At 40.1% G+C, this 24,337-nt stretch overlaps 1 protein-coding gene across 2 annotated transcripts; it reads right to left on the bottom strand.

Moving 5' to 3' along the window:
* Window positions 1–1,400: 1,400 nt before the first annotated feature.
* On the bottom strand, window positions 1,401–23,912 carry spata17 (spermatogenesis associated 17). Of its 2 annotated transcripts, XM_078945251.1 has the most exons (8): window positions 23,791–23,839; window positions 23,000–23,089; window positions 22,555–22,691; window positions 21,762–21,843; window positions 20,346–20,396; window positions 13,687–13,790; window positions 7,628–7,751; window positions 1,401–1,896 (listed from the first exon to the last, which is right to left on the bottom strand). In XM_078945251.1, exons 3-8 carry the CDS (start codon window positions 22,623–22,625, stop codon window positions 1,609–1,611), a joined length of 720 nt encoding a protein of 239 aa, XP_078801377.1. In that variant the 5' UTR covers window positions 22,626–22,691; window positions 23,000–23,089; window positions 23,791–23,839; the 3' UTR covers window positions 1,401–1,608. The 2 variants fall into 2 exon arrangements, with proteins under 2 accessions (XP_078801377.1, XP_004067313.1); XM_004067265.5 differs by lacking the exon at window positions 22,555–22,691 and having other exon boundaries at window positions 23,791–23,912.
* Between the last annotated feature and the right edge of the window lie 425 nt (window positions 23,913–24,337).

Below are 24,337 nucleotides of genomic sequence, written 5' to 3'. Positions count from 1 at the left end.
AGTGCACTTAATTTTTTGGGGGGGAAAGGCAAGGGATTGGAAAACAAGAATACATTGTATTGCAATATCATACCAACTTTATTTATAAAGAACAATCACAATGGACATATTTTGTCGAGTCGGGCCAAAAAAATACATGTTTTGTGAAATGCATTTTAAAAAAGGAGAAAATATCAAGAAAAAAAATATCAAGGTTAGTTAAGGATAAAATAAAAGTCCAAAGAAAACTAAACAAAAGGACAAAAGCCACTGCCCCGTGCATTTGGGCAGGGAATTAAATTGACTTTTAGGATATTTTTTTAAGGCAGGCAATAAGGAAGCCTGTCAGAAAATGATCAGTTACTTATTTCAAAGTTTGAGAACAAGAAGGAAAATGCAGTCCCCTTTGAAACTGCAGTTGTCACTGTGGCTAGCAGCTGATCAGATGATCTCATAGTGGTTGGATGCATGTGAATGCAGAAACTCTGAAAGGTAAAGAGGCTGAAAAGTACATAAAAGTGAAATGCATTTACTTTTCTACCTGTCAAACGATAAGTGTTTGGTCAAACTAGAGGAAACTGATCAAGTGATTTTATTTGAAAAGCAAATAAAAATTGAAAAAGAAAAAAAAAATAGGAGTAAAAAATCAAATAAAATTCCAAAGTAAAAATGTATTAATGTACATCATGTTAAATTTGAGAGTAAATGAATTTAAGTAAGTAAATAAAAAAATTAAGAGAGGGGAAAAGGGAAAGTGCAAGGCGGCAGTGGGCGCGATGTCAATCAAAGTCCCAGCTGTGCGCACCGGAGCTTTTTTGGATGAGGTGCATGCGTAGCGCCAGATTAGACAGAGCTCGAGACAGAACGGAAAGCTTGTGATCCATCTCAACAGTCTAGTCCGAAAATCTAGTTAAAAGGTATCAAAACCACGGAGGCAGCCGGTAAGATTCGATCATAGTGCGGGGCATAATTATGGTGATCCACTGTTCGCTTATAGGCGCCGGCTGCGCGCTTCCGCGTCAGCTGCTACGTCAGCGCAAATGTTTGTTTAGTATTTCATTGAATGTCATTTACAAGAGCACTGCTTTTTAAGAAATATATTTATTAATTACTGTATTTTCAATGAATACTCGTAATTATGAAGTTAACTTTTAATAAATTAATTGTGTAAATTGAGTTAATTATGGAGCCATGAATTTAACTATTGATTGTTATATATTTATTGTTGTATTTATTGAAGTAAATTGATAAAATATTATGTCTTGTTCAGGTTTTTCAGCATACGTAACCAGCACCTCGTCATTACATTAATAAACAGAACAAAATGGAGAAATGTGTCTGGATGGTGTGTGAGTCCCTGCTTGGAAACTCCGTGGATGCTTTCCCCTTTCAAGTGGGGCATAATAACTTGACAATAAGAATTCCGTATTGTTTTTAATAGAGGAATTATTTTAAAGTTTTGAATGTTTTGAAATCCAAGCTTTTAAAAATCTTAAAAAGAGCTTGCAAAACTTTAATTTTTACAAAAAATTGCAATACATAAACAAAATATAACAAAAGTTTGTTAAAACGGTCATTTTTTGGTAATTTATTTACATTTTTTAAAGTAATAAATGGAAAAAATCATTCTCAATCTTCCACATCAAGGCTCTTTGTTCTAGCTTTGACTGCCATCACCTGATGGTTTCTGCTGGCAATAGGAGGCAGTGCAGGTCTGATGCTGCAGGTTCTTGTTGATTTGATCCATGGAGATTCAGTAGGCGCAGAAAAACTGCAGGCTGCTGGATCTGGAATCCCCAAGAAAGAAACTCTGCTCTTGGGAACCAGCCTGGTGGGAGCTGAGTGCTTGACCTGTCTCAACAGTAACTCCATCTCATGAGGGGCTTGCCTAAAAGGAGAGTTGAAGACCCCAGGGCACTGAAGACAGAAAACAATAGAAAAAGAAAGTAACTGGTAATAAACGGGGGAAAAAGGAGAGAGATGGACAGATTATTTTGAGGTGTGGAACTAGGGAAAAAATATTGCAGACAAGTTGAAGAATGAGACTTTTTTATTAAAATTTTTGCTATGATGTTGCATTTATGAACCTTTAACATAATCTGGGTTTTCTGAATTTAAATTTGGTATTTGTAGCTGGCATCATTCAAACCTCTAAAATCCCTTGTTTCGATTTCACAATTTAGATGAACTCTTTAATCTCACTGTCAAGAATCTAAACTGGAAAACAGATAAGGCTCTATTTTAACACCAGGGGCCTCATTTATAAAACTTTGTGTAGGATTTGCGTCAGAAGTGGCGTACGGATGAAACATAGGACATGCGTACGCAGAGAAATATTCGGATTTATAAAACCGTGCGCACGCACATCCTACGCATCTTTCCCTTAATAAATCACAACCGATTCTAAATGCAGCGCAGCTTTTGCAGCTTCATGACATGCCCATAGATAGTCCGCGAAACGCCCACAAAAGGCACTTGAGTGCCAAACGGTGGCAGACGCCAAATGCTGTAGCCTCACAACCTCGGACCGTGGCCGAAATAAAGAAGAAATGGTTGGACATCAATCAAAGTCGAGGCAAAAAAACGTCTAGCGCTCCATCGCCAGAGTGTCTCTGCCACCGGGGGGGGGGGGGGGGGGGGGGGGGGGGGGGGGCACCGGAGCGCCAGATGCACCGGGTGACACGCGTGGTTCCTCTGAGTGCTCCTCTGTAACGCCGGGCCCAAAAGCCAGCAGAGGTCCAAGAGGACGGCTCAAGGAAGTCTGAACCGGCTCATAAGCCACTCGTCCTCGTTTGCCAGCAAGTCTTCTTGCTGTCTAAAGATGCGTTCACTCCGAATTCTTCCATTTGCCACATCTTCTAAGAGCGCAAGATCAGCCATTGTGCGTCATTACGCATTGTGATGGGGCATTTTATTTCCATCCATTTAATTACATCTGACAAGCTACAGATGTCGGTAATAATCGACGTGGAAATGGGAAATTGTTCAGCGCAAATACAAATTTCTTGTTGCTTTCTGAATGGTTGAGACATACGCCATACATTGTTTTATCAAAAATAAAAAAAAAACTAAAGGCATATGTATGAATACCATAATTCCATAGCTTATGAAGAAATGGTTTAATATGAAAACAACTTTCCCCAGTGGACAATTAGTACGTCTGTCCGTCCGTCCGCACGCCCGCACCTAACCGCTCCGCCAGACGGACACATTGACGAGAATATCAGTTTTGTACATTATTTCGTTCTGTTAACTATATTATTATTAGGATGAATTGCACAACATGCCAATATTGCAGAAGATATTTCACTTACAATATGTGTTCATTTGAATTTCTGTTGTAATTTTCATTTGATTTTTTTGTTTGTTTCACTGCTGATCGATCAAACGGGTGTTCGTGTAGCTGTTAATTGTAAGACTTGCTTTGTGAAGTCTTCATGTTATTTAAGAGAGGCAGTATTGTCATTTTCACTTTCACGTGTTTCTTCCATCTGCCGACGGTGTCGCCGTTTCTCATTTCACCCGTTTTTGTGCGTACGCCTGGGTCAGACCTTCCGTGAAGGACCGCACATTTTCCCGTCAAGTTTGCTTTTTATAAATCTCAACTATTGCGTAGAGAGTGGCGTACGCCTTCTTTTGTGCGTACGCAACGTTTATAAATGAGGCCCCAGAACATATGAATCCACCTCTGTCACACAAATTTATTGGTATAAATAAAAAGTTAGTGTGATTAAAGAATGATTTGGGGTCATTTGAACTTTTATTTTTTACTCCATTATATTAACTTGACAAATAAAGGGATAATCCACATTTCCATATCCGTAAAAGTACATATATTAAATAACCATACTTTGATATCATAAGCCATTGTGACAGATTCTCTGTCTTTAATAAATTGAGATCGGCAGCAATCTGTTAATAGCTCTAATGGCTTCTGTTCTCACTTTCCTGACTGAAGAAAAACAGTTTATATTTGAAATGCTAATATGGACCAACTGTGAAAATACATATATTTATTATCTAATCATAAAAGTAACTCTTTATCCAGTTTATTGGAGTGCTATTTTTAGAAGAGGTTAGAGCTGTCTGTCATAACAGTAACACACTTGTAAAGTTTCCCTTCTTCCTCCATTATCACAATTAAGAGAGTGTTTCATGTAGCAAGTACTGTAATTAGCATATAAAGCAAACATAAAGTCATCTAACTGGAAGCTTTGGTCTGGTAATTAACACTCAAGTAAAAGGATCACTGTGATGTGAAGATTTGTAATAGGAAAGGTCTCCAGCAAAGCTCTACTTTAAAATTGTATAGGCAGGGTTTTGTTGGCACATAATCTGTGGAACAAAAACAATCTCTTTGAACAGCAAAGACTGTGGACTATAGAAAAACTGGAATCCATAAGGTTTAATACAATATTGTTCATATATCATGGGTAACACAACTGACAGTGGCTACTAGCAAGTTACATTGCTCAGTTCCAAATTTAATCCATGGAGACAACATGTAAAATCCATGCAGAAAGGACTCCGGATTTTAATATGGCCTTACCACCATGACGCAAAAATTCGACAGTGCAGCTCTGTACTCCTTACCCCACAAATGTCCTGTAAAAACTGTAAAGCATTCTGTAATGACATCTAAAAATCCATTCCAGTTTTCTCAAATGCTTTTACCACTCACAAATCTGTAATTTCATCATTTTTAAATCATTTTTAAATATTAAGACAAACTTATTAGATATTAAGTGAAAATTGTAAGACAGGTAAGTTGAAGTTTAAACACTAAAAATGTACTTTTTACATGAAATAAGTCTGAAATTGTATTTTACCAACAAAGGAAAATAAAGATTTAATATTGCATATCTTTTATTTGCCAACATGTAAAAAAAAATCTGAATACTTACTGTTGGCCAAAGTATAGTGAACAAAAATAGAGTTTTAGGCCTTCATCACCAGTTCCTGACAATTTCTTCTTATCTTTACTTGGTGATGTTTTATTTCACCAAAGCCTTATGCACAGCAATGGAATGGCAAATGTTTAGGGTATACCCTGTTTCTGCCCTATATAATAGCTGCCATAAGCTTCATCCATGAGCCCCCTGACCCTGCTCAGGATAAACCGGCTAAAGACAAAACACCTACATCCATCACTTTCACAGGTATACAACAAACATGCTTTGTTTTCTTGAAAAACCGCTGGACACTATTGCATAATTTCTATTTATTACACTATTTCATGTTAAGATAGAATAAAGATGAACCAACATAAAGTGTAACATCTTGGTTTGGTGATGCTCAGCAGAAGTATTATAGCCACAATATAAATCCAATTTCAAAAAGGTTTGAAGCTTTAGGTCTTTTTCTCATATTTAAATATGTCAAAAATGCTAAAATGTTGCTATCAAACTGTAGAAACTGTGGTTTAAAAGCATCAAATAATTTTCTCCAACATTCATTTACTGGGCACAGAGATTGTACTCCATTTAAATGGTTGTAAATTGTAGTTTTTTTTGTATGTTCTGTTTTCTTTTATGAGCCGCATCTGAGTCTGAAATAAAGTGAATTATTTCACTAGATGCGATATAAATTAGAAGATCTAATAAACAGAGTTTTAGGCTCGTACTGAAGCAATGAGTCTGATGCTCTAATTATGAGGAACAAGATTGGATAACAAAACCACACACAAACACACACACACAGACCTGAAAGTACCACACTATGAAAAGAGCAATGATGTTGACCTTAGGACCGCAGCATCTCTGTCTCTGTCAAAGGGACTTGGGGCCTTTTGGTAAGCTGTATGTACACACTGTATGAGTGTGTGTGTGGGGGGCTAGGGTCCGAGAAGTGGGGAAGGATGAACTGTGTGGGAGAGCCATCTATTCACTGCTGACAAGGTCAGAGCTACGAAGGGAAAGAATTCCCCGCCATATGTAGAGAAAGAAAGAGGGAGAATATAGAAAAAAAGAAATACATAAGCATGGAGAACCCATAAGCCTCAGTTTCTTTCTCATCCTGTTTGGAAAAATTAAGATGAGCCCATGTGGGCATGAAACCCATGGAAAACTTCCTAACACTCTACCAATTTCAGTTACTTACCAAGGAAAATACATTTTAAAAGTTTGACGTTTTGATCAAATTACAGAAATGATCAAAGGCTTCCAGCAGGGAGCAGGAAGTAACCCAGAAAATGACAATGCTGGCTGCACAGCCATGAAGGAGAGTAAGACAGAAAGGAAGAGACTGTGAAAGCGAGAGCAGTGGTGGTGCTGAATCAACAGTGACCAGTGTGCTTTGTCTTCATTATGATCCCAGTGGGAAGTCACAGAGATGTGTAGATGCCACACACGCATGCACACCTGTGCCAAGGGAAGCACTAAAATACTCTACTCAGCACATCAGAAGAGCCATGAGGACACATACTTACTCATGTGTGGACATTCACACATGCACGCACGCTAACGCACACACACACACACACAAACAAACTCCACTAAGCCCACCTGTGTTGACAACAGAAGGAAGGAAGACTTTTGTCCCAGTCGCTGGTCTCTAGAGAAGCTCCCTATCAGCAGTGCTTGTCTCAACCCTTCTGTGAGTTCCACCATGTTTTACTGTGAGGGTGTATACAAGCACCTGCTGGAATGCAGTTTTTTGTTTTCATTGCAAAAACATTCAAGACTGACACAATGGCAACTTTTAGAGTCCAAAGTGATGGAAGTGTGTCAGGTACTTTGAAATTTTAACAGGAGGTTTATTATATTTATTTATATCAACCAACTGACAATGTTTGTAGAATGACAGTGAAGACATTAGAGAAAAAAATGTGTTTTGTTTCTTCAGTCAAACGTATTGACTGATAAACAGCGGTTGAGAAATATCATTGTATGACATGATATACCCAGGAGGAAACCAGCTTAAAGAAGCCAGATGAGTTGAGCATACTCAATTTTTTCAACTTTATAAAAGAAAAGTACTCACACTCTGGGCTGAACGCCTTATTTTGGTTCAATGGCTAAAGTAAAATCCATAACTACTGTACTGGCAGTCATCTATATACATCTTAACTTTTTTTTCTTTGGGATCAAATCACACTTAAGCAGGCGTGTTTTGATTTAAAGGGGGAACACTTACTGGAGCAATTTCATATTATCATCATTAATCCCCCAAAAATATTTATTTTGCTCAATAGGAACTAAAAATGAGATTTCCCATGTTTTCAAGCCATTAGATAAATTACAAGCTCAGTTTTAATATACATGCTGACCATCTAACCAATTGTTTTGATATCTAAAACACATGATAACCAGATTGAAGCAGTTTTAACTGTTAAATTAAAATTATAATCAACTATTATGTTAATGAATGTGGGTTTGATGATTAAAACAATCAAACATAAATTCTAAAACAAGAATACATTAAAAACAGTTAACTTCTAATTCCACTTACAAAACTTATAGTTATAGCCGTCAGACTTTTAGGAACAAAATCATTTTTTAACATAGATTACAAACCAGAACTAGTCTTATACAGTTCAGACCAAAAGTTTGGACACACCTTATCGTTCAAATGAATGGGAAGGTGTGTCCAAATATTTGGTCATAATTGTACCACACATTTTGTGTTTCAAGTGTGTGAGTTTCTGTACCTGTTTAGTACTGAGGAGATAATGTAACCGGTGAGCTTGGTAGACTTTAGCTGTCTGTTCTTTTATCATTTTCAGGCTTTCTCTTTCTTTTTTCTGAAGATAACAAATTTCATCCAGCTCCTCCCTACAAGAAACCAGAAACACAAAATATCAATAACTTAGAAATGACAACACTTGCTTTACTTTAAAACCAATTATTTGATTGAAACATGAAGTCATGAAAAATGTCCTCCTAGAAATGATATAAAATAATACATAAACCACTGCGATCAAACTCCTTTATGAAACAAGGAGGGGAAAAAAGCTACATGTTTATCAATAAATCTCTGCCACAACATTTCTGTCACAAAGGCCCAGTGTTTTATTTAACTGAGCTGATAATCGCACTGGCATAGTCATGGAAAAGCAAGAGCTGTGAGAAAGAAACAAGGAAATGAAACTGCACAGAAAAGAAACAAGACAAAGTGAATGAGTGAGAGGCTGCAAGTGGGAGGATGATGGATACATTTCATCACCACAGCATAGACAGGTCTTTCTCTGACATCTGTTTAGTGAAACTGGCTAAATGGGATGCTTTAAAGCCACCTACGTGCCTGTTTCATTACCTATAATGCAAACTTATAGTAGCGGAGGTTAATAATTTAAAAAGAAAATTGAAAACGATTACTAAAACACATATTCCATTATAATTTGAAAAGATGCTGACAAAGCTGAGTGTAAAATAAATCTATTTCTGCTGCCTCTTTATAAATAAGCCTTTAGCTATAGCTCATTACCAGTCCTATTTATTTATTTTTTTTTTCTATTGCTCTTTTTTCTGCCACCCATTTTCTGTATATTTTCCTACTCCACTTGTCTTATCAATTACAAGCCATGGGCAGGAAGCAGGATATTTCAAGCGTGTTCCTAATAAGAGGTTAACACATTCTCCGGGTACTGACATTTAAAAAGAAATCACAGCATGCTACCATTGCCTACCCAATCTAATTCCTTCCAGTGCACCAGTTTAAATTACCAAATAAATGAAAAATGCTGATCTTTGTGTGCATGTGTGGGTAGTCAGAGAAGCAGCAAGTGTAAATGCTGTAATATTAAGGGCATTTAATACAGTGGAGGTTTGTGTGAGAGCATAAATATTGAGGTTGCTTGGCCCCTATTTGTCTGACTGGCTATCAGGGATATTACTTATTAATGTGAAATATAAAGTAGTGCGGTAGTTTATTGTGTGGCACTCTGGTTTGCAAACCAGCTTGTGCATGTGTTTACATTTTTTTTTTAAAGCAGTAATAGTACTTAATAGACTTGGGATGTTTTGAGGGTCAAAAAAAACAAACCAGAGCCATTTTTCATTTTTCCGTATATGGACTTTATGCGAGAGTATCATTGCTCATACTAAATGTTGATAGTCTTGTATGAATTAAAGTTCGTATTAGTGTGTGTATGTGTGTTTGGGTGTGTATGTGTGTAAGTCAAACTCAATGGGTGACCTTTGCTTCCCTGCCCCCAGCCCCAGTGTTATTAATTGCTGTGTAGTGGACAAAAGCCAAACAGATTTGTAACGGCTGAAGGCACCTCGATCTGTGTCGACCCAACCAGCCACCACAACATACAACCCTCATTAGCTCTGTTCGGCAAGTGACAGGAGCACTTTAAGTGTCTGCTTGGATGTGTGTCAGCTTTTAAAAGAGAGAAAAAATAAAACAAAACATGAATATGAATTAAACTAAAGACATATTCATTCAAATTTGTCTTCTGATCTGTCTTAGAAATGCTTCCAGGTCTTACTTAACATAAAGTGAAATAAGACAACTGGTGTGTGCAAAATCGAAATGCAGAAAAGGACCGCTTGTCATAGACACTAGAACTAAACAACTGGTGTGGACTGACAAGCACTCAAGAGAGTGCTAAGTTTTAACTTAAGTTTTTGACTTTTAAAATTTAGGCTTTTTTAAGATTTCAGATTTCACACATTTTGAGTAAAAAAATTTAATCAATCCATCCATTTTCCAAACCCGCTGAATCTCTTTCATGGTCACAGGAGCCTTTCCCAGCAACTGTTGGGCGAAGGCAGAGCACACCCTGGGCAGGTCGCCAGTCTGTCACAGCGCAACAGACGTGATATCAAGCCCAAACATATAGCAAATCCTAACACAAGTTTGTCCTTATACTTTTCGTAATGTCTTTGCAAATACCGACAGGCAGGTGATGAATGTTGAACTGTTGAACTAGCTAATCAAATTAGTTGAACTACTTTCAAATAATTGGAACCTTCGCTGACATTTTTGCCCTCAAGTTTCATTTTATTTAAATGGCTAATCCAGTACAGCTTCACATTTTACTGCTTTATCAATAATTTACTACTCGGTTCACAACAGGGAGTCAAGGACTGACGGAATATCAGAGAGTGAGACAGAAAGGAACAGTAGGCCACACCTTTGGTCATTCGGGCCAGCGCTGTAGCAGTTAATTGGTCAGGTTCAGATTGTTTAATGGAGCCTTGACCTGATTGGTTAATTTAATTGCTCCAATTGAATGATTCAATAGTTGGCGAAGAGAAGATATTCATTGAGTCAATTTAGTGAAAGATGCTCAATGTATTGAGCGTTCTACACCTATTGCCAGAGCTTTTCCTTTTAAGTGACTCACCGATTGATTTACTAATTCAGCAGTTAAGCTGAAACCACACAACTGGTAAAGGCAAACCACGACTTCTATGAAAATACCAACCCTCTATATTGGTGAATAACAATAACCAAAAGTATTCATTACTGATTACATCTTTGAAACTATACTTGTATCTACTGGTTTACCCTTAACAGACACACAAGCACACACAGCACACATACAGAACGTACAAATCCAATCAGAATGAAGGAATGAACTTGTCTGCACCCAAACTAGATCAGACGGAAATTGCAGCCAAAAGAAAGACTGACACACAGAAGCGGTGAGTGATCGCAGGCAGGCTTGCGCTTTCTGCACCATAACAGCTCTCTTTTCATGAATGTCCTTGGGAGGGACATGAGACAGGGAGGAATAAAGATTGCTGGAATAGGGAAAAACAGGAATAAAATTCTTACAGGAAGAGGAACAACAGGGTACTAAAAGAAACAAAAATAATAGAAAAAGGTAAGACCAGCTTAGTCTAGTGGAATGCCTTAAACATCTTTATATCATTTTCACAAAAGTAAAACCATTGAACTTTTTTTTGCAAGATCTTGACCCAAATTATTTATCATGTTGGAAAAATTACCAATTTTAAATTGGAGGTCAGGAGAAAATTCATGCAGCCATTGGGCCAAGTTAGCGGTGGCACTGATGACACCTACACTAACTAAATATGCAAAGTATGCTGGCTTCACTCACTTAATTGCGCCTATCATCCCACTGCAGGCTCTTATCAAAGGCTAGAACCCTGAAGTATCTCCCTGACAAAGTGATAAATTGTTGGGGTATCAAAGAAAACTGTGGTAGAGTGGGGACCGAGCTAAATCTCTGGCTTTATAGGCTATGGAGAAGATGTGAGACGACATAAGGAAGCACGCTAATGAAAAAAGAGTAATGTACTATATATATATATATATATATATATATATATATATATATATATATATATATATATATATATATATATATACATAAAAAGCTACACAGATTGACAAAAGGTGAGAGGCAAAGAATAAAAAAAGGAGGAGACAGAGCAGACGTACAAGATGACAGTGTGAGTGGCAGGGATAAGTTGGGTGCTAGAACTAATGAAATGGCACAGATTGGTCTGTGCTGTGGAGATTTGTCATTAGACAGAGAGTGAAATAAAGACTACCAGTGTGAAAAGACACAGAGAGTCAAGCCAATACTGTTAATACTGCGTAGAACTGATCAGCGTTCACTGAATGGATCCCATTATTCTGTCAGTCATTATGTTTGTGTTTATGCAGCCTGAGAGAGGAAGTGGGAAGGAAGAGAGAACGATCAGGCGGCGTGCGATGTGAGAGGTCACTGGCTAATGCAGAAAGGATATTTTAAATAAATAAAGACTTGCTGTTAATTGATCATGACCCCAGTAGCAGTAAATAAACATGTGATTAATTGGGGAGAAAGTGACCCAGACACCTCACAGCAGCAGAGGGGAGGGGTTGTGAGCATCTGCGTGTGTTAATGCGTGATATTGCATTTTACTTAGTATGTTAAACAATACCAACACTTTAGAACAAGAAAATAACAAAGAATAGCTAAACTGACTGGACAGTAACACTAATTACTCTTAATAAAGCAAGTTTTACAGATGAGGACATTTGCATTATTTTCCCTTTTATAGATATATGGTTTTTGGATTTGTGGTGTGGGCTGGTTTTTTTGGTCCTTGTAACCCTTGTGCTATCCTACGCCCTTTGACATTGGGAGTTGGGTCATCTAGACCCACTAAACAGTGCGCTGAACCTTTTTTCTTTCAATGATTTGTGAACCTCATTGGTGTCCATGGATTACATGAAATCTTTCCACCTTTATCCACCTTTGTCATGGTAGGGAGAACACGTCAATGTAATGGTGGGGTCATCTAAGATAGCACAAGGGTTAAGGAGAGAGTTTTGGCAAGTTTTCCTTCTTGTCAATAGACTTTTGGAAGAAACAAACTGGTGCAAACCAAAGAGCCCAATATGAAATGGTCCTAAATGTCCACCTGATAAGCTTTCTGTGGACAGACTTTCTCCCATATCCATCATCAAGCATGTGAAGTGTTGAATTCCCTTTAGGACGTTACTGTATTTGCTTGCATGGCGTAAGTATGTGCTTTGCTTTGCGTGATTATGACATGAAAACCACTACTTGAGTCACTGGTCATAGGTGCACATTATCTGTAACAGTAAGTGGCAACACTTCTTTAATGGACTTTAACAACCTAGTCCCTCCCACCTCTAAAAGGGGTGAGAAGCATTGGGGAGAGGTGGAACGCTTGTGGGGAAGTGAGGTGGAAAGTCAGTGATCCAAGGAGCACTTTAACAAATTTACATTTAATTTTAGCAGAGGCCTAAAGATATTTTCTGTTAAAATATATTAGCAACATTAAAAATGTGACTATTAGCTTAACGGGACGGGTTTTTAAAAAAAATAAAAGATGGCATATCTGTAGCACTAAGCCCCGAAGCACCGGATGTTTTATTAATGCACAAGCTGCGGTTCATATCAGAGGGTAATTTTTAATTTCCTCACATCGTTCACTTCTTTGTCTCTTAGCCTTGAGCACTTTGAAGGACTTCTCTCTCCTTCTTCCTTCTCCTCTATACTTGTCTGTCTCCTTTATTTCCTCAATTTTTCTTTCCCCTTGCCCTGATCCTACCATATTTTAATGTTATGGGAACAGCTTTCAAGGGCCTTTTAAGTCACAGAGTCAGTTCATCTTCACTGACGTGTACATGCTGACATACTTCCTATAGGTCTTTCCACACGATAATACATACTATTATTGCATATAAAGGTTAAACTGTGCAATAAATAATTAGATTTTCTTCCAGCTTTTTAAAGTTGCAATTCATGAACCAAAACCATAAATATTTGAATTGTGCTGTATCGTAATAGCAATATACACTCGGTGTTAACTTCTCTGTGTGATTTCTCCCTGAAGCAATTCTTACAACTTTGGACTTTATCCTTCAACCTAATTTTATTTTAAAAAGCGTCTTCATTTTACCACATTGCACACAAAATGAAGATTTATGAAATATTTGTAATTCTTTTTTTGGTTTAAATACAGTTTTCTTAAATGGAAGACGGAATGGAAGACCTATTGCCCTTTAACCAATACTCAATTCTCAACTTTTGTGGGCAAAGAAGGACTGAAAACAACAAGCAATCGGTTTGTAAATGATAATAGCAACAGCCACTGACCAAGGTTACTTCTATTTATGAAAGCTTTTGTTCCTAAATATATCATGATTAGTGGGTAAAATAACTCAAAAGAGTACCATATGTATGACAATCATTATAAACATGTACAATTTAATTTTAACCCATAACATATTTTTTCATCTTAAGTTTAATTTGAAAACCACTTCTCTTACCTGACGAAGTTATTCTTCTTGATGATTCCTTCCATATAGCTTTTGCGTGCGTAGAAGTCGTGAATGTGCTTCCGCGCATAGAAACCCCTCCACCTCTGCTGAATCTGTAAAATAAAAAAAACACTTTTCTGGAAAATTATAAAAAAAATACAAATATATATTTTTATGTTTTTAATGTTGTGATAACATGCTCAGAGAATGACAAAAAGAACACTGGACTTTCTAGAGTTTTTTGAAGGTTTTAGATCAGCCAGTAAAGACGCTCAGAAACACAAGTGGACCATTTCAACATGAGGGAGTGTATGTCCTTCACACTTATTAGGAGATTAAAACAATGGCAGGTAAAAGAATAATCACACTATGAGAAGAGAGGCAGAGGAGAGGAGGAGAGGAAAAAACAACAAAGAGCAAAATGAGAATTAGCATTGATCTGCCAGTCAATAGATAATTTTAAATAAAGTAATTGGCGCCACCCGAGTTCTTGCTGACCTTTGTTGACTAGTGAAATCGATGCTGTTGAGTCTAATACAAATCCGAGGTGCGGCATGTAAACACTGGTTTCTATTACGACCTTAATACATTATCCTCTGTGATCTACCACATTGTGATAAAGACATGAGAGGAGGAGATAGAAACAAGTAGAATCAAGACTCATTCTGAGGGAATGTCACAAGCGGATCCACAGAGGATTGAAATCCTCTTGTATGTTTTTCTCTCTTTTTGTTTGAACATGAGAAACTGCTGCAGAAAAAGGTTTAAAAAAAAACACTTTCAAGACGACTGTGCTTTTTTTTTTTACACATAAGCTCACCTGCTGCATTTTATTTTTCCAGAAAGTAAATACATCAATAAAAAAGAACATTCTAAAAAGGTTGTAGCTCTAACCTTCAGTCACAAAAAAGGATGACAGAATTTTTACTTTATTGCTTACATGTAAAGAAAGAAAAAAACTAATATCATCAAACACTTACAAAATATTTGTGTAAAAAGTTATTAGTTCCTCCCTTTAAAATTGCAATGTCTTTAAATAATGTTCATTGACGTTTTCCAGCAAACCATTGTCTCACCTAAAATCCCATCACACACATTACATTCCAGTTTATTTAGAGTTTATTGTTACATCACATTTGTTGTTCATTTCATTTATGTTAGTACAGTTTACTTTCCAAGATTTTTTCATTCTCAATGGAATCTAATAAGGTGTTGTGTTTTTTTCTTTATTTGAATGAATTTAGGGCTTCAGGCAACCAACTTCAATGTTTTGAGGCCTAGATGTTTTTTTATGCACTCAATGCAGTTGATCCTACAATTTTAAATATTTTCCTTTTTTGTGTGTGAATATGTTTGCAAGATTCATGCTCACAAGGTTAACTGTGATTAAGTTGCGGTTAGGGTCTAAAGGCATACAGAATCTGATGACGTGCTGACTTGAAAACATTTTCCTATTTCAAAAATGGTTGCAGAAACCAACCTGAACTATAAGTTGGTTGAAATATGAATTGTGCTTTCAAAGTATCAGTTGTGTTGGCTATAAAAAAATAAACAATAGAAAGCAAACAAACTTTTTATCAACTCCACTCTTTATTTGGAACCGAACGCATTGTGTCGTCCAATAATAATTTCAATTTCGACTAAAACTCCTGCAATAGTTATAGTGAAGCAGATCACAAAAAACAGTGAAGCAGAGATTACTCACATGACAGGATCAGTAAAAAACATGTGGCTTAAACCTCAATACTTGGATTAGTAACAATACTGTTCTTTTTGTTAAAAAAAACAATCGAAAAGGATGTTTTTAGGAATCTGAGAACCATTTTCAGTGGTTTTTTTTTTTATTATTATTTTTTACCCTCTGAAGTTTGTGCAGTCCCAAGTTTTTGAACTGTAATCTTCGAGCTGGATCAAAGACTACTTCTGGATCGACCTTCTCTTAAAACCTACTGTAACCACAGGGTGGTCGTTTTACCTGCTTGGATATTTACAAGTAGTAAAACCCTGAGTGGTTAACTTCTATGTTTTCCAAACCCATCTGCAAGTATTCCTGCCATTTCGGTACACCTGGACATCAGCAATCTATCACAAAGGACTTACCGTAAATTCCGGACTACAAAGCGCACCCGATTACAAGCCGCACCCACCCATATTCACGTGTTTGACTGCTTTTATACATACACAAGCCGCGTCAGAGTACAAGCCGCGCATGTGTTAGCCAATATTGTCATCCTGACAGATCACGCCCAGCATCCCAGAGTGAGTGCAATTTATTAGCACATTGTGGGTGGTGCCAGTTTTGCCTCTGGGTCACGTATCGACATCTGTCAAACAGCATGGACCTATATTCTGTTCACAAGTCCCTCAGTTATGGTGTTTTTATTTCATTTTTTTTTTTACTTGTTGACAATCTAGGTATCTAACATAAAATTACAAACAGTAACCATATAATCAACATTACATCCCTCAGTTATAATGAGGAAATTTATTAGCCAAACAGTTAAAAAACAGGATTGTTTCAAAAGCATTAATATAAATGCCACCTTAACAGCCTGGTGGGAATTTCTCAAAATATCAAAATCATCAATTCAACCGTGCAAAATGACACCCATCTGGAACAACCCGGACATCCTTATTAACAAAAAAATGATTCACTTCCCAGCTTGGCAAGCAGGGGGCATAAAACAACTAGAGCACGTAATTATTGATAGAAGATTCATAACCCCCCAGGAACTTCAAGACAAACATGGAATAAATAACTTCTTGGAATATCAGCAACTTAAATCAAGTATTACTAAAAAGTATAAAATTAAAGACGACGATTTAAAGCTACCAGATGTAGTTACCACTCTGATTAATTTTTCAATGAATAGAACTCTCTCCAAAATATACAAACTTTTATGTAATTTAGATAACAATATTGCCCTTCCAACAAAAAAAATGGGATGCAGATTTGAGCATCAGCACAGATGAAAGCTTCTGGTCAGAACTTTGTCTAAACACCTTTAAACTGACAAAAAGTCCAAATCTGCAGCTAATCCATCTCAAAACTCTTCACAGAATTTACTACACTGGACAGAGGATGTTCAAGATGGGTCTCAGTAACTCAGACATTTGCGAGCACTGTGATAATAATCTACCCGACAGCTACATGCACGCACTGTGGTTCTGCACTCCTGTCCAGGCTGTCTGGCAGCAGGTATGTGCCGATTTATCAGTCTGGCTTAAGCTTTCAATCACTGCCTCACCGTCACTTTGTGTGCTTGGTGACATGAGTGCCATCGATATAGAAGAAGGATTAGCATCTATCATTTTCATAACTCTTTGTATTGCCAAAAAAACTATTTTAATAAATTGGAAAAACAAGAAAAATATAAACATAAGTCAACACAGAAATCTGCTGTTTGATCATATCAGCTTGGAAAAAATGTCAGCCCAAAGCTCAAGTAACTTTGAAAGAATTCAGTCTCTCTGGTCTCCTGTGGTTGACTCCATGACTTAGGGGGTGGGGGGCTTGGTCGTCGCTGCTCCTTGCCCTTCTGCCGTGGTTTGGGGTGGGGGTCGGGGCTTCCGGTGCCTGGCGGGGGCGGTGGGGGGCTCCGTTGGTCGGGGGGTCGGGTCCGGTGCCTGGGTGGGGCGGGCTGGGGCGCTGCGTGGTCCTCTGGGCTTGGGTGTGGGGGTGCGTGGTGGGGGGGTGGGGTGGTGGTCTGGTTTGGCTTGGGGGGGTGGTCCCTTTGCCTGTGCTGGGGGGGGTTGGCGGGGGGCCCTGCTCGGGTGGGGGGGCCCAGCGGCGCCGGATGGGCTGCCCATCTGCACCTGGGGCTGGGATCGGCCCTTCCCTGGCTCTGGGACGGGACGGGACAACCCTCTCGGGGCCCCCGGTCGCTCTGGGTGTCACCCGCTTCGGCTGCGGGGTCTGGGGTGGGGTGGGGTGGGGGGCTTGTCGGCCCTGTCCTGTGGGGGGGCGTTCTGGGGGGGAGGGGGGGCCCATTATTAGTACGGGTCGGGGGGGCTAGCGGGTCGGGGTCTCCGCTGAGGCAATCAGTGGTTGCCTCGGCCGGTTGGCCTCCTCGGTCCCGTCGAGGCCTGACCAGAGCTCTTCTAGGGCCGGCGTCTGGGGGTGGGGGCCTGGGCTTGCTCCGGGGGGGGACGACGCTTTCTGGCTCCTCTCTCTCTGTGTGGGGTGGGTGGTGCCGGGCCTGGGGTGTCGGCGCCTCCGGGGGTGGGCCCCTGGGCTGGGTGGCCCTGGCCCCTTTGCTGGGGGTGGGCTGGGGGACGGCTGTTTGACCACCGGGGGACAGTCTACCAGCTGTCCCCAACTTACCCCCTTCCTTATATAACCTCATATTAGGGTGAGGGGGTGGGGGGTCTAGCCTGCGATGCGCCTTGGGGGGGGGCTACTTGGGAGTGGCCCCCCTCCTATGGTTGCCGTATGGAGTGGGCCCCCCCTCTTTCGGTTTTATTTGCACCTTAGACATGTAGGGTCCTTGGTAGGGGGGGTGCTTGGACATCACTGCAAGCAAGCAGCAGATGTCCTCCTGGCACCCTACCCGCCAATTTTAACCGCACCTTAGACATTTAGGGCCCCTTGGTGTGGAGGGTGAGGGGACATCACTGTGAGTAATCAGGAGATGTCCCCTTAGTGCCCTACTCGCCAATTTTAACTGCACCCCCCTTAGTACACACACCCCTCCCCCTTCAATATATACATTCAAACATAAACACACACACATGCACACAAACACCCTCTCAAACACCCATACACGCACACACATTTTACAAGGAAGGTGGGACCTGGGTCCATCTGTCCCCTACCCCTTCCCTGGTGGGGGGTGCGGGCCCCTTGGCGATGGCGGCCGTGTCCCTTGGGTGCCGGCTCCCTGGGCCCGGCGGTGCTCTCTCCGCACGGTGGGGGGGTTCATATTACACCTGAGCCGGGGGTGTTCGTGTCCCTGGGGGGTGGGTCCTGGTCCTTGCCCCTGGGCGCTGGGCCCCGCCAAACTTCCAACATGGCCGAGCCTGGTCGGGCCATATTTATAACATCCCTTGTGGGCCGCCCTTTTTTCCCCGGGGTTCCCCCCTCCTGGGCGGGGGCGGCGGGCCCCTGCCTTGCTCCTGCCTGGACCAACCGTGGGCCGGGTGGGTGGCTGCCTGGAGTGCGGAGCGGATCTCCCTTGGGGGGTCCTGGCTCGTACCTGGGGTCGGGGCGGGGGGATGCCCGGAACTCCTGGGTGGTGGTGGGGTGCTCGTCTGGGGCTGTGGGCGTCCCTCTCCGGTGGGGCCCTGCGTTGGGCTCTTCCGGCGCGGCGGGGGGCTGCTTTCCTGGCTGGGCTGGGGCGGCGCTCTCTTTCCCTCTGCGCCTCCCTGCTCTCTGGCTCTGGGGGCCTCGCGGCGGTCCGGCTGGCCCTGGCCTGGGTGGCGGTCTTGGTCGCCCGGGGGGCGGTTGTTCCCTGCCTGTTCCCGTGTGGCGTTGGGGGAATTCCGGCTGCCGCTGCTGCTGCGGCGGGGGTATGGGTGTGGGGGTGGCTGGGCGCTCCTCCTCCTTCTTTTCACATTCCACCATCCATTTTAGAAGAACATAAACACTCACCTGAGCACAGGTGTTAGCTCACCTTTGCACTAATAGTTTGCATGATTGAATGAATGAAAGATTTCACACTAGTTGGTTTAAAGGCATAGGTATGCGTTCGTGAACACTATCTGTTTTGTGTGCATGTTGACATGTGGACATTTTTGCGGCTAGCAGGTGTGTTGATAATATTTGAGTGTGTGTGAACAGGCCCCGCCCTTTTTGTACTACATTTGAACCGTACCGTAACGATAAACAACCAGTAAACCTGTCTGCTCTATGCTGCTTCATGGTCTTACCCCCCTTCCCCTCCTATTATCACCCTCCTACCCCCCCCTCTCTCTAACGTCCCTCTCTCTTCTTCCCCTCTTTCCTTTTCCGTCCGGTCCAACACCAAAGATTTTCAAACATGATTGAAATTAATAAATTTTGGCCTCAATTACAAAAGGGGTTTATTCAGACATACCTTTGGTTTGTCTGAAGATGAATAACCCCTCTTGTTAAAATAAAATATGTCCAACACAAGAGGCCCTCAGCTCTCATCTGTTTGCCTAGCTGTTGGACAGGACAAGTTAAAAAAGAAAAAAAAGAAAAAAAAAAAAAAAAAAAAAAAAAAAAAAAAAGAATGAGGAAATTTACATCCGCGATTCCACATTTCCCAGGAGTCTTAGGGGCTAAAGGCGGGGCCAACGCCCGGCTCGCCATTCTGTTGTACGTGTTTAAGAATTAGCAAGTAGCAGCAGTGCATGGAGGGGTGAACGGGTAAAGCTCTCCTTCCGCTTGTGTCGCAGCAGAGTTATGGGAGTAACAGGACTGGTTAGAAAACACAACGGTAAAATAAAGCAGCGGCGACTGAAAAGCAACTATGGTTTTTTGGGGGGATAATAATAAATCAGACACATATTAAAGCTGTGCTGGAAGGACTTTCTGTTCGGGATGGAAAAAAGCAAACCGGGGATTGAATTTTTGCTGTTGTGTGTTGAGGTGTTTAGAAGCCACCATTCATGGGGCCTCTGATTCAGAGCACACACAGAGCAACAGAGTGTTACCCCACCATGACACTCCATTTGCTAATACAAGATACTGTGGTGATATTTACCCTGACCGCCATCTCCTCGTAGAAATTCATCTTCATGATAAAATATGCCGCCTGTGAACACAAAGAAAAAGACGGCGTTACATCTTGTCTCCCGGCCCTCTGATCTGTCCACAGCAGGCGTCAAAGATAAAGAGCTCTTTATACATAATACATTGCACAGAGACAGCACTGATACGTCCATTGTGGAGCAGAAGGAGGAGGGGAGAGGCTGCTGATATGGAGGGAAAGCAAAGAGAAGAATGAGGAAAAGAGACGGAGGAATAAAGGAAGAGAGGGAGAAAGTGGTTAGTGGGGACTTTGCATCAAGGGGAAGACGGTACTCTCTTAATACACCGACACAGAAAAGGGCCAAGAAAATCTATGGTCGTCAAGCAGCGTACTAATGGAGATGTATGACGGCCAAACGATCTCCTCCGGATTTCATAATCAATGACAGCACTGCCACAGAAGACGCTAACAAAAGGCCACAGAATATTCAGCAGCACGAGGCGCCGCAGACTAAACGCGCCAGTCGACTGGTGGGGGCACAACTCAGGAGCAAACTAAAGTGGGAGCCATGAAAGGGATTCATATTTCAATATGTCTTATTCAATAACAGCAGGAGAAGGAAAGAAGACAGTAAGAGGAGAAACGACAAAGACTTGAAAGGCTGTTGTAAATTCAGCTTGATGTTTGAAAAGAGACGTTGCGCAAAGCCACATTATACATGATAAGGTCCACAAGTCAGAAGAGAGACATGAGGGAGACAGATGAGGTGAAGCAATGAACGTCTCTGAGCTAATTCAGAATAGTGCGCTGCAGCGACTTTGAATGATTCGAATTAGTGCTTGTCTGTTTTTAAATCAGACCAAATAGGCTCGTTTTGGCCTAGACGTGCGTTGTGACACATTCTTCATTGTTTGTTTTAACACCCACAGCCCCTTTCACCGTTTCTTGATCCCCTCCCAAACGACGGCTGGCAGTTATGCTTTAGCAAACAGTCAATTTATAGGAATGATAAATAGCTTGTTGTGATACGTTTACAAACTCAATCCAGGGGAAAATTATACGTGAGAGCGCTGGGTATTGGATCCGGTATCAACAATCTGTTCAATTAAGAAGCAGTTGGAGGCAGTATGCTGAAAATGGGGCCTTGTTTCCTTAAAGCACACACGCCACACGTACACAACTGTTGTATGCACAACTCTTTTTCTTAATTCTGTTCATTGCCACACAGTTTCATAAAGAATGGGAATATAAATGGAATCCCTTATCGTATTGCATCATATTTGCTAAGTGTTCATTTTCAAATGTATAAAAAGTGAATTAGATTTCCTAAGGTCAGGGGCAAGACTTGGTGAATATAGCAATTGAATTTTAATGCATACTATCATAACATAATCAATACATCTACAGCTGTTCCAGGCTCTGGCTTACCTTCACCATTTGTCTGACACGCGCCCTTGCTGTGAAGCCCCGCCATATCTTCTGTATAATGATCGCCTTCTTGTGCAGATGGCTGTAATAAAATCATAATATGTGTAGGAGGATGGGTATTTTTTAGCAGCTGACACTAAGGAAACACTGAAAAAAGTCATTTTGATGCCAATTAGGAGAAAAGAAAAAATGAATTTAGGTGTTTTATGATTTATTTGAGTTTACTTTTTTATTTGAATACAAAAAGCTTCAATAAAAGACAAATCTACCAATAATACTTTAGCATATTGGCAATACTTAAACATGTTTCTTGCACAAGACCAAGTTAAGTTAATTCAATCACATAATACTTAGTAATAACTACTGATCCACTTTTGAGATGGAAAAAAGGATAAGGGCAAAGTGATTTCTGAAAGGAGAAAAAAAAGTGAGCCTCTATAAGGACTTAAATTAAAAGGTCAGGAAAACATTATACTTTCAAGTAGGCTCTCACAGAGACATACACCAAACCAGCTCTTCCAAGCTTTTCGATCATGTCCAATGAGCTTTCACCCTCTTTAGTCAGCAGTGCACATTTGTATTCATCTTCAAGCATACTCTAAATGCAAGTCCACTGCGATTCTCGGCCGCCAATGAGGCCATCAATTTCCAAAAGGCCATTTATATGCCCGGAAAATCAATGCTTATAGTGGGGATAGCACAACCCTGCAGTTGCACTTAGGCAGCTAAAATTGTTGCTAATTATCCACTTAACTCATTGATCAATTAACTAAAGTAATCTGAATTAACCTACTGTCTGGAAGTTTGTCTGCTGACCCTGCAGAATGGGGCTGGGGTCACAATATCAGAGGCTGATAGAAGCATACATTCTCTCTGCGGAGAGCTGGGAGTACCCACAGCATTATTTTTTTCCTGAGGCCATTTGCAAAGCTGGAGAAGGGGGATGATTATAAGCGTGAGCTACACCAGGATTTTCCTTGAAATAATTTTTTACATCCATAGTTAGACATTTTACAGTTTCAAAATGACTAAATAAAATTTTAATCCAAACATGGCAATAATGTTTTAATGTATATTTTCACATCTTAATATATAATTAAATTAAGTTATTATGTGCAGATATTGTATCTATTTATTTATACTTTTGGTCTATTATTAATAACAAACAAACAAACAAAAACATTACATTTCTAAGGTTTTTTATTAAGATTTATCAGAGTAATTATCAATACTTCTACCTGAGATAGGCCCGTTCAAGGCAGCCCCGAAACCAGCTCTGAATCAGGATGGCAGCTTGGTTCTCTCTTTTTCTGTTCTCTTCCGCCTGACTGGAGCAACAAACACATGATAGACTTGATTTAATGGGGCTGGGATATGTTCCATTTTTTTGATTAAAAAAATATATATAATTCATACACATAGATCTGTTTTTTATTTTGATTGTTTTCTAAATAATTCTAAATAATGTACTGCCAAACTTGTGATTTTTTTTTCCTTTTTACCAACGTGTTCAATAACTTTTTATTGATATTTAACTTTGTTTTTCCTACAGAGTTATGGTGCAATACTGCATTCCCATCAATTCACAATCAGGGATGTGTTGTGGTACAGTATTACTCTGTGCGCTTTTAGAGCACTTGTGTTGTATCTTGTTCTGTTGTGGAGCTGCTGTTGAGTGTGAATGTAGTGTGCAGTTGGGCGCAGTCAGCCCAAAACGCATTTCCCTCAGGGGACAATAAAGTTAAATTGAATTGTATATGAACAATAAATAAATGAATGAATGAATAATCAAATACTTTACAGGATGTTTAGTCATAATATCTGAATATCTGCCGCCACTTTTAACAGCTTCTTACGTGTTTCCTTGTTTAAATAAGCCACATGAAACGACTGAGAATGTATGTTTCATTCATGCTAAAATAGTTGAATAGCAAACACCTAGCTTAAACCTCAATAAAGGTTGTTTGCCAAAGTGCGCAGCAACAAACCATAACGTTGATGAACAAGCAGACACATATTTACTACATACTTGCTCCTGTAGAAGTATTCCTTTCGAAACTGCTGTATTTTCCGATCTAATGCGTGCTGTCCCGCCATGCTGCAGGTCTGGGTTTACTTGTTGTCTTGACGACGAGTCTGTGTCCAAGTGTCAAGATGCGTTCATGGCTTTCGGGAATTAGGAACTTTCAGAGTTAGATTTGCCATCACATGAAAAACGCGCAAATAGAAAAGTAACGGTGTGACTTCTTACGCTTTGAAATGATTTTGAAAAACTGAGGATTTTGTTTTACTTATTTTTGTAACCATTTTGTTTCATTTATGTTGTACAAATAAGCTTAATATGTCACAAATTAGTATAATTTCTGAACATAAATTTAGTGCATTAGATAAATCTATTTTTCCCTGACAGTTAAATTTGCCTTAAAAAAAACTCAACACAAAATATTCTTTTGTTTGTCTCACTTATTTGGTCATCTCCGAATTTGAATATCAGTGAAAGAATTGACAGGCCAACTAAATGTCCTTGGGCGAGACACTGATTGCACCATATGTGTCCACTAGTGTAAAGACTATGA

The sequence above is a fragment of the Oryzias latipes genome, chromosome 3 (genome assembly GCF_053564925.1).
Source record: "Oryzias latipes strain Hd-rR chromosome 3, Olatipes_Hd-rR_3.1".
NCBI classification, from domain to species: Eukaryota; Metazoa; Chordata; class Actinopteri; order Beloniformes; family Adrianichthyidae; genus Oryzias; species Oryzias latipes.
The sequence above is the reverse complement of the archived record's forward strand: the minus strand, read 5'-3'. Positions and strand labels throughout refer to the sequence as shown.

Excerpts from the sequence above, each read along its gene's own strand:
- spata17 (XM_004067265.5), bottom strand. The coding sequence starts at position 23,858 with ATGGCGGGACAGCACGCATTAGATCGGAAAATACAGCAGTTTCGAAAG. Across the intron at positions 23,090-23,790 it reads GAATACTTCTACAGGAGCAA|TCAGGCGGAAGAGAACAGAA; the intron begins GTATGTAGTAAA and ends TTGTTGCTCCAG. Across the intron at positions 1,897-7,627 it reads ATCTCCTCAGTACTAAACAG|TGCCCTGGGGTCTTCAACTC; the intron begins GTACAGAAACTC and ends TTCTGTCTTCAG.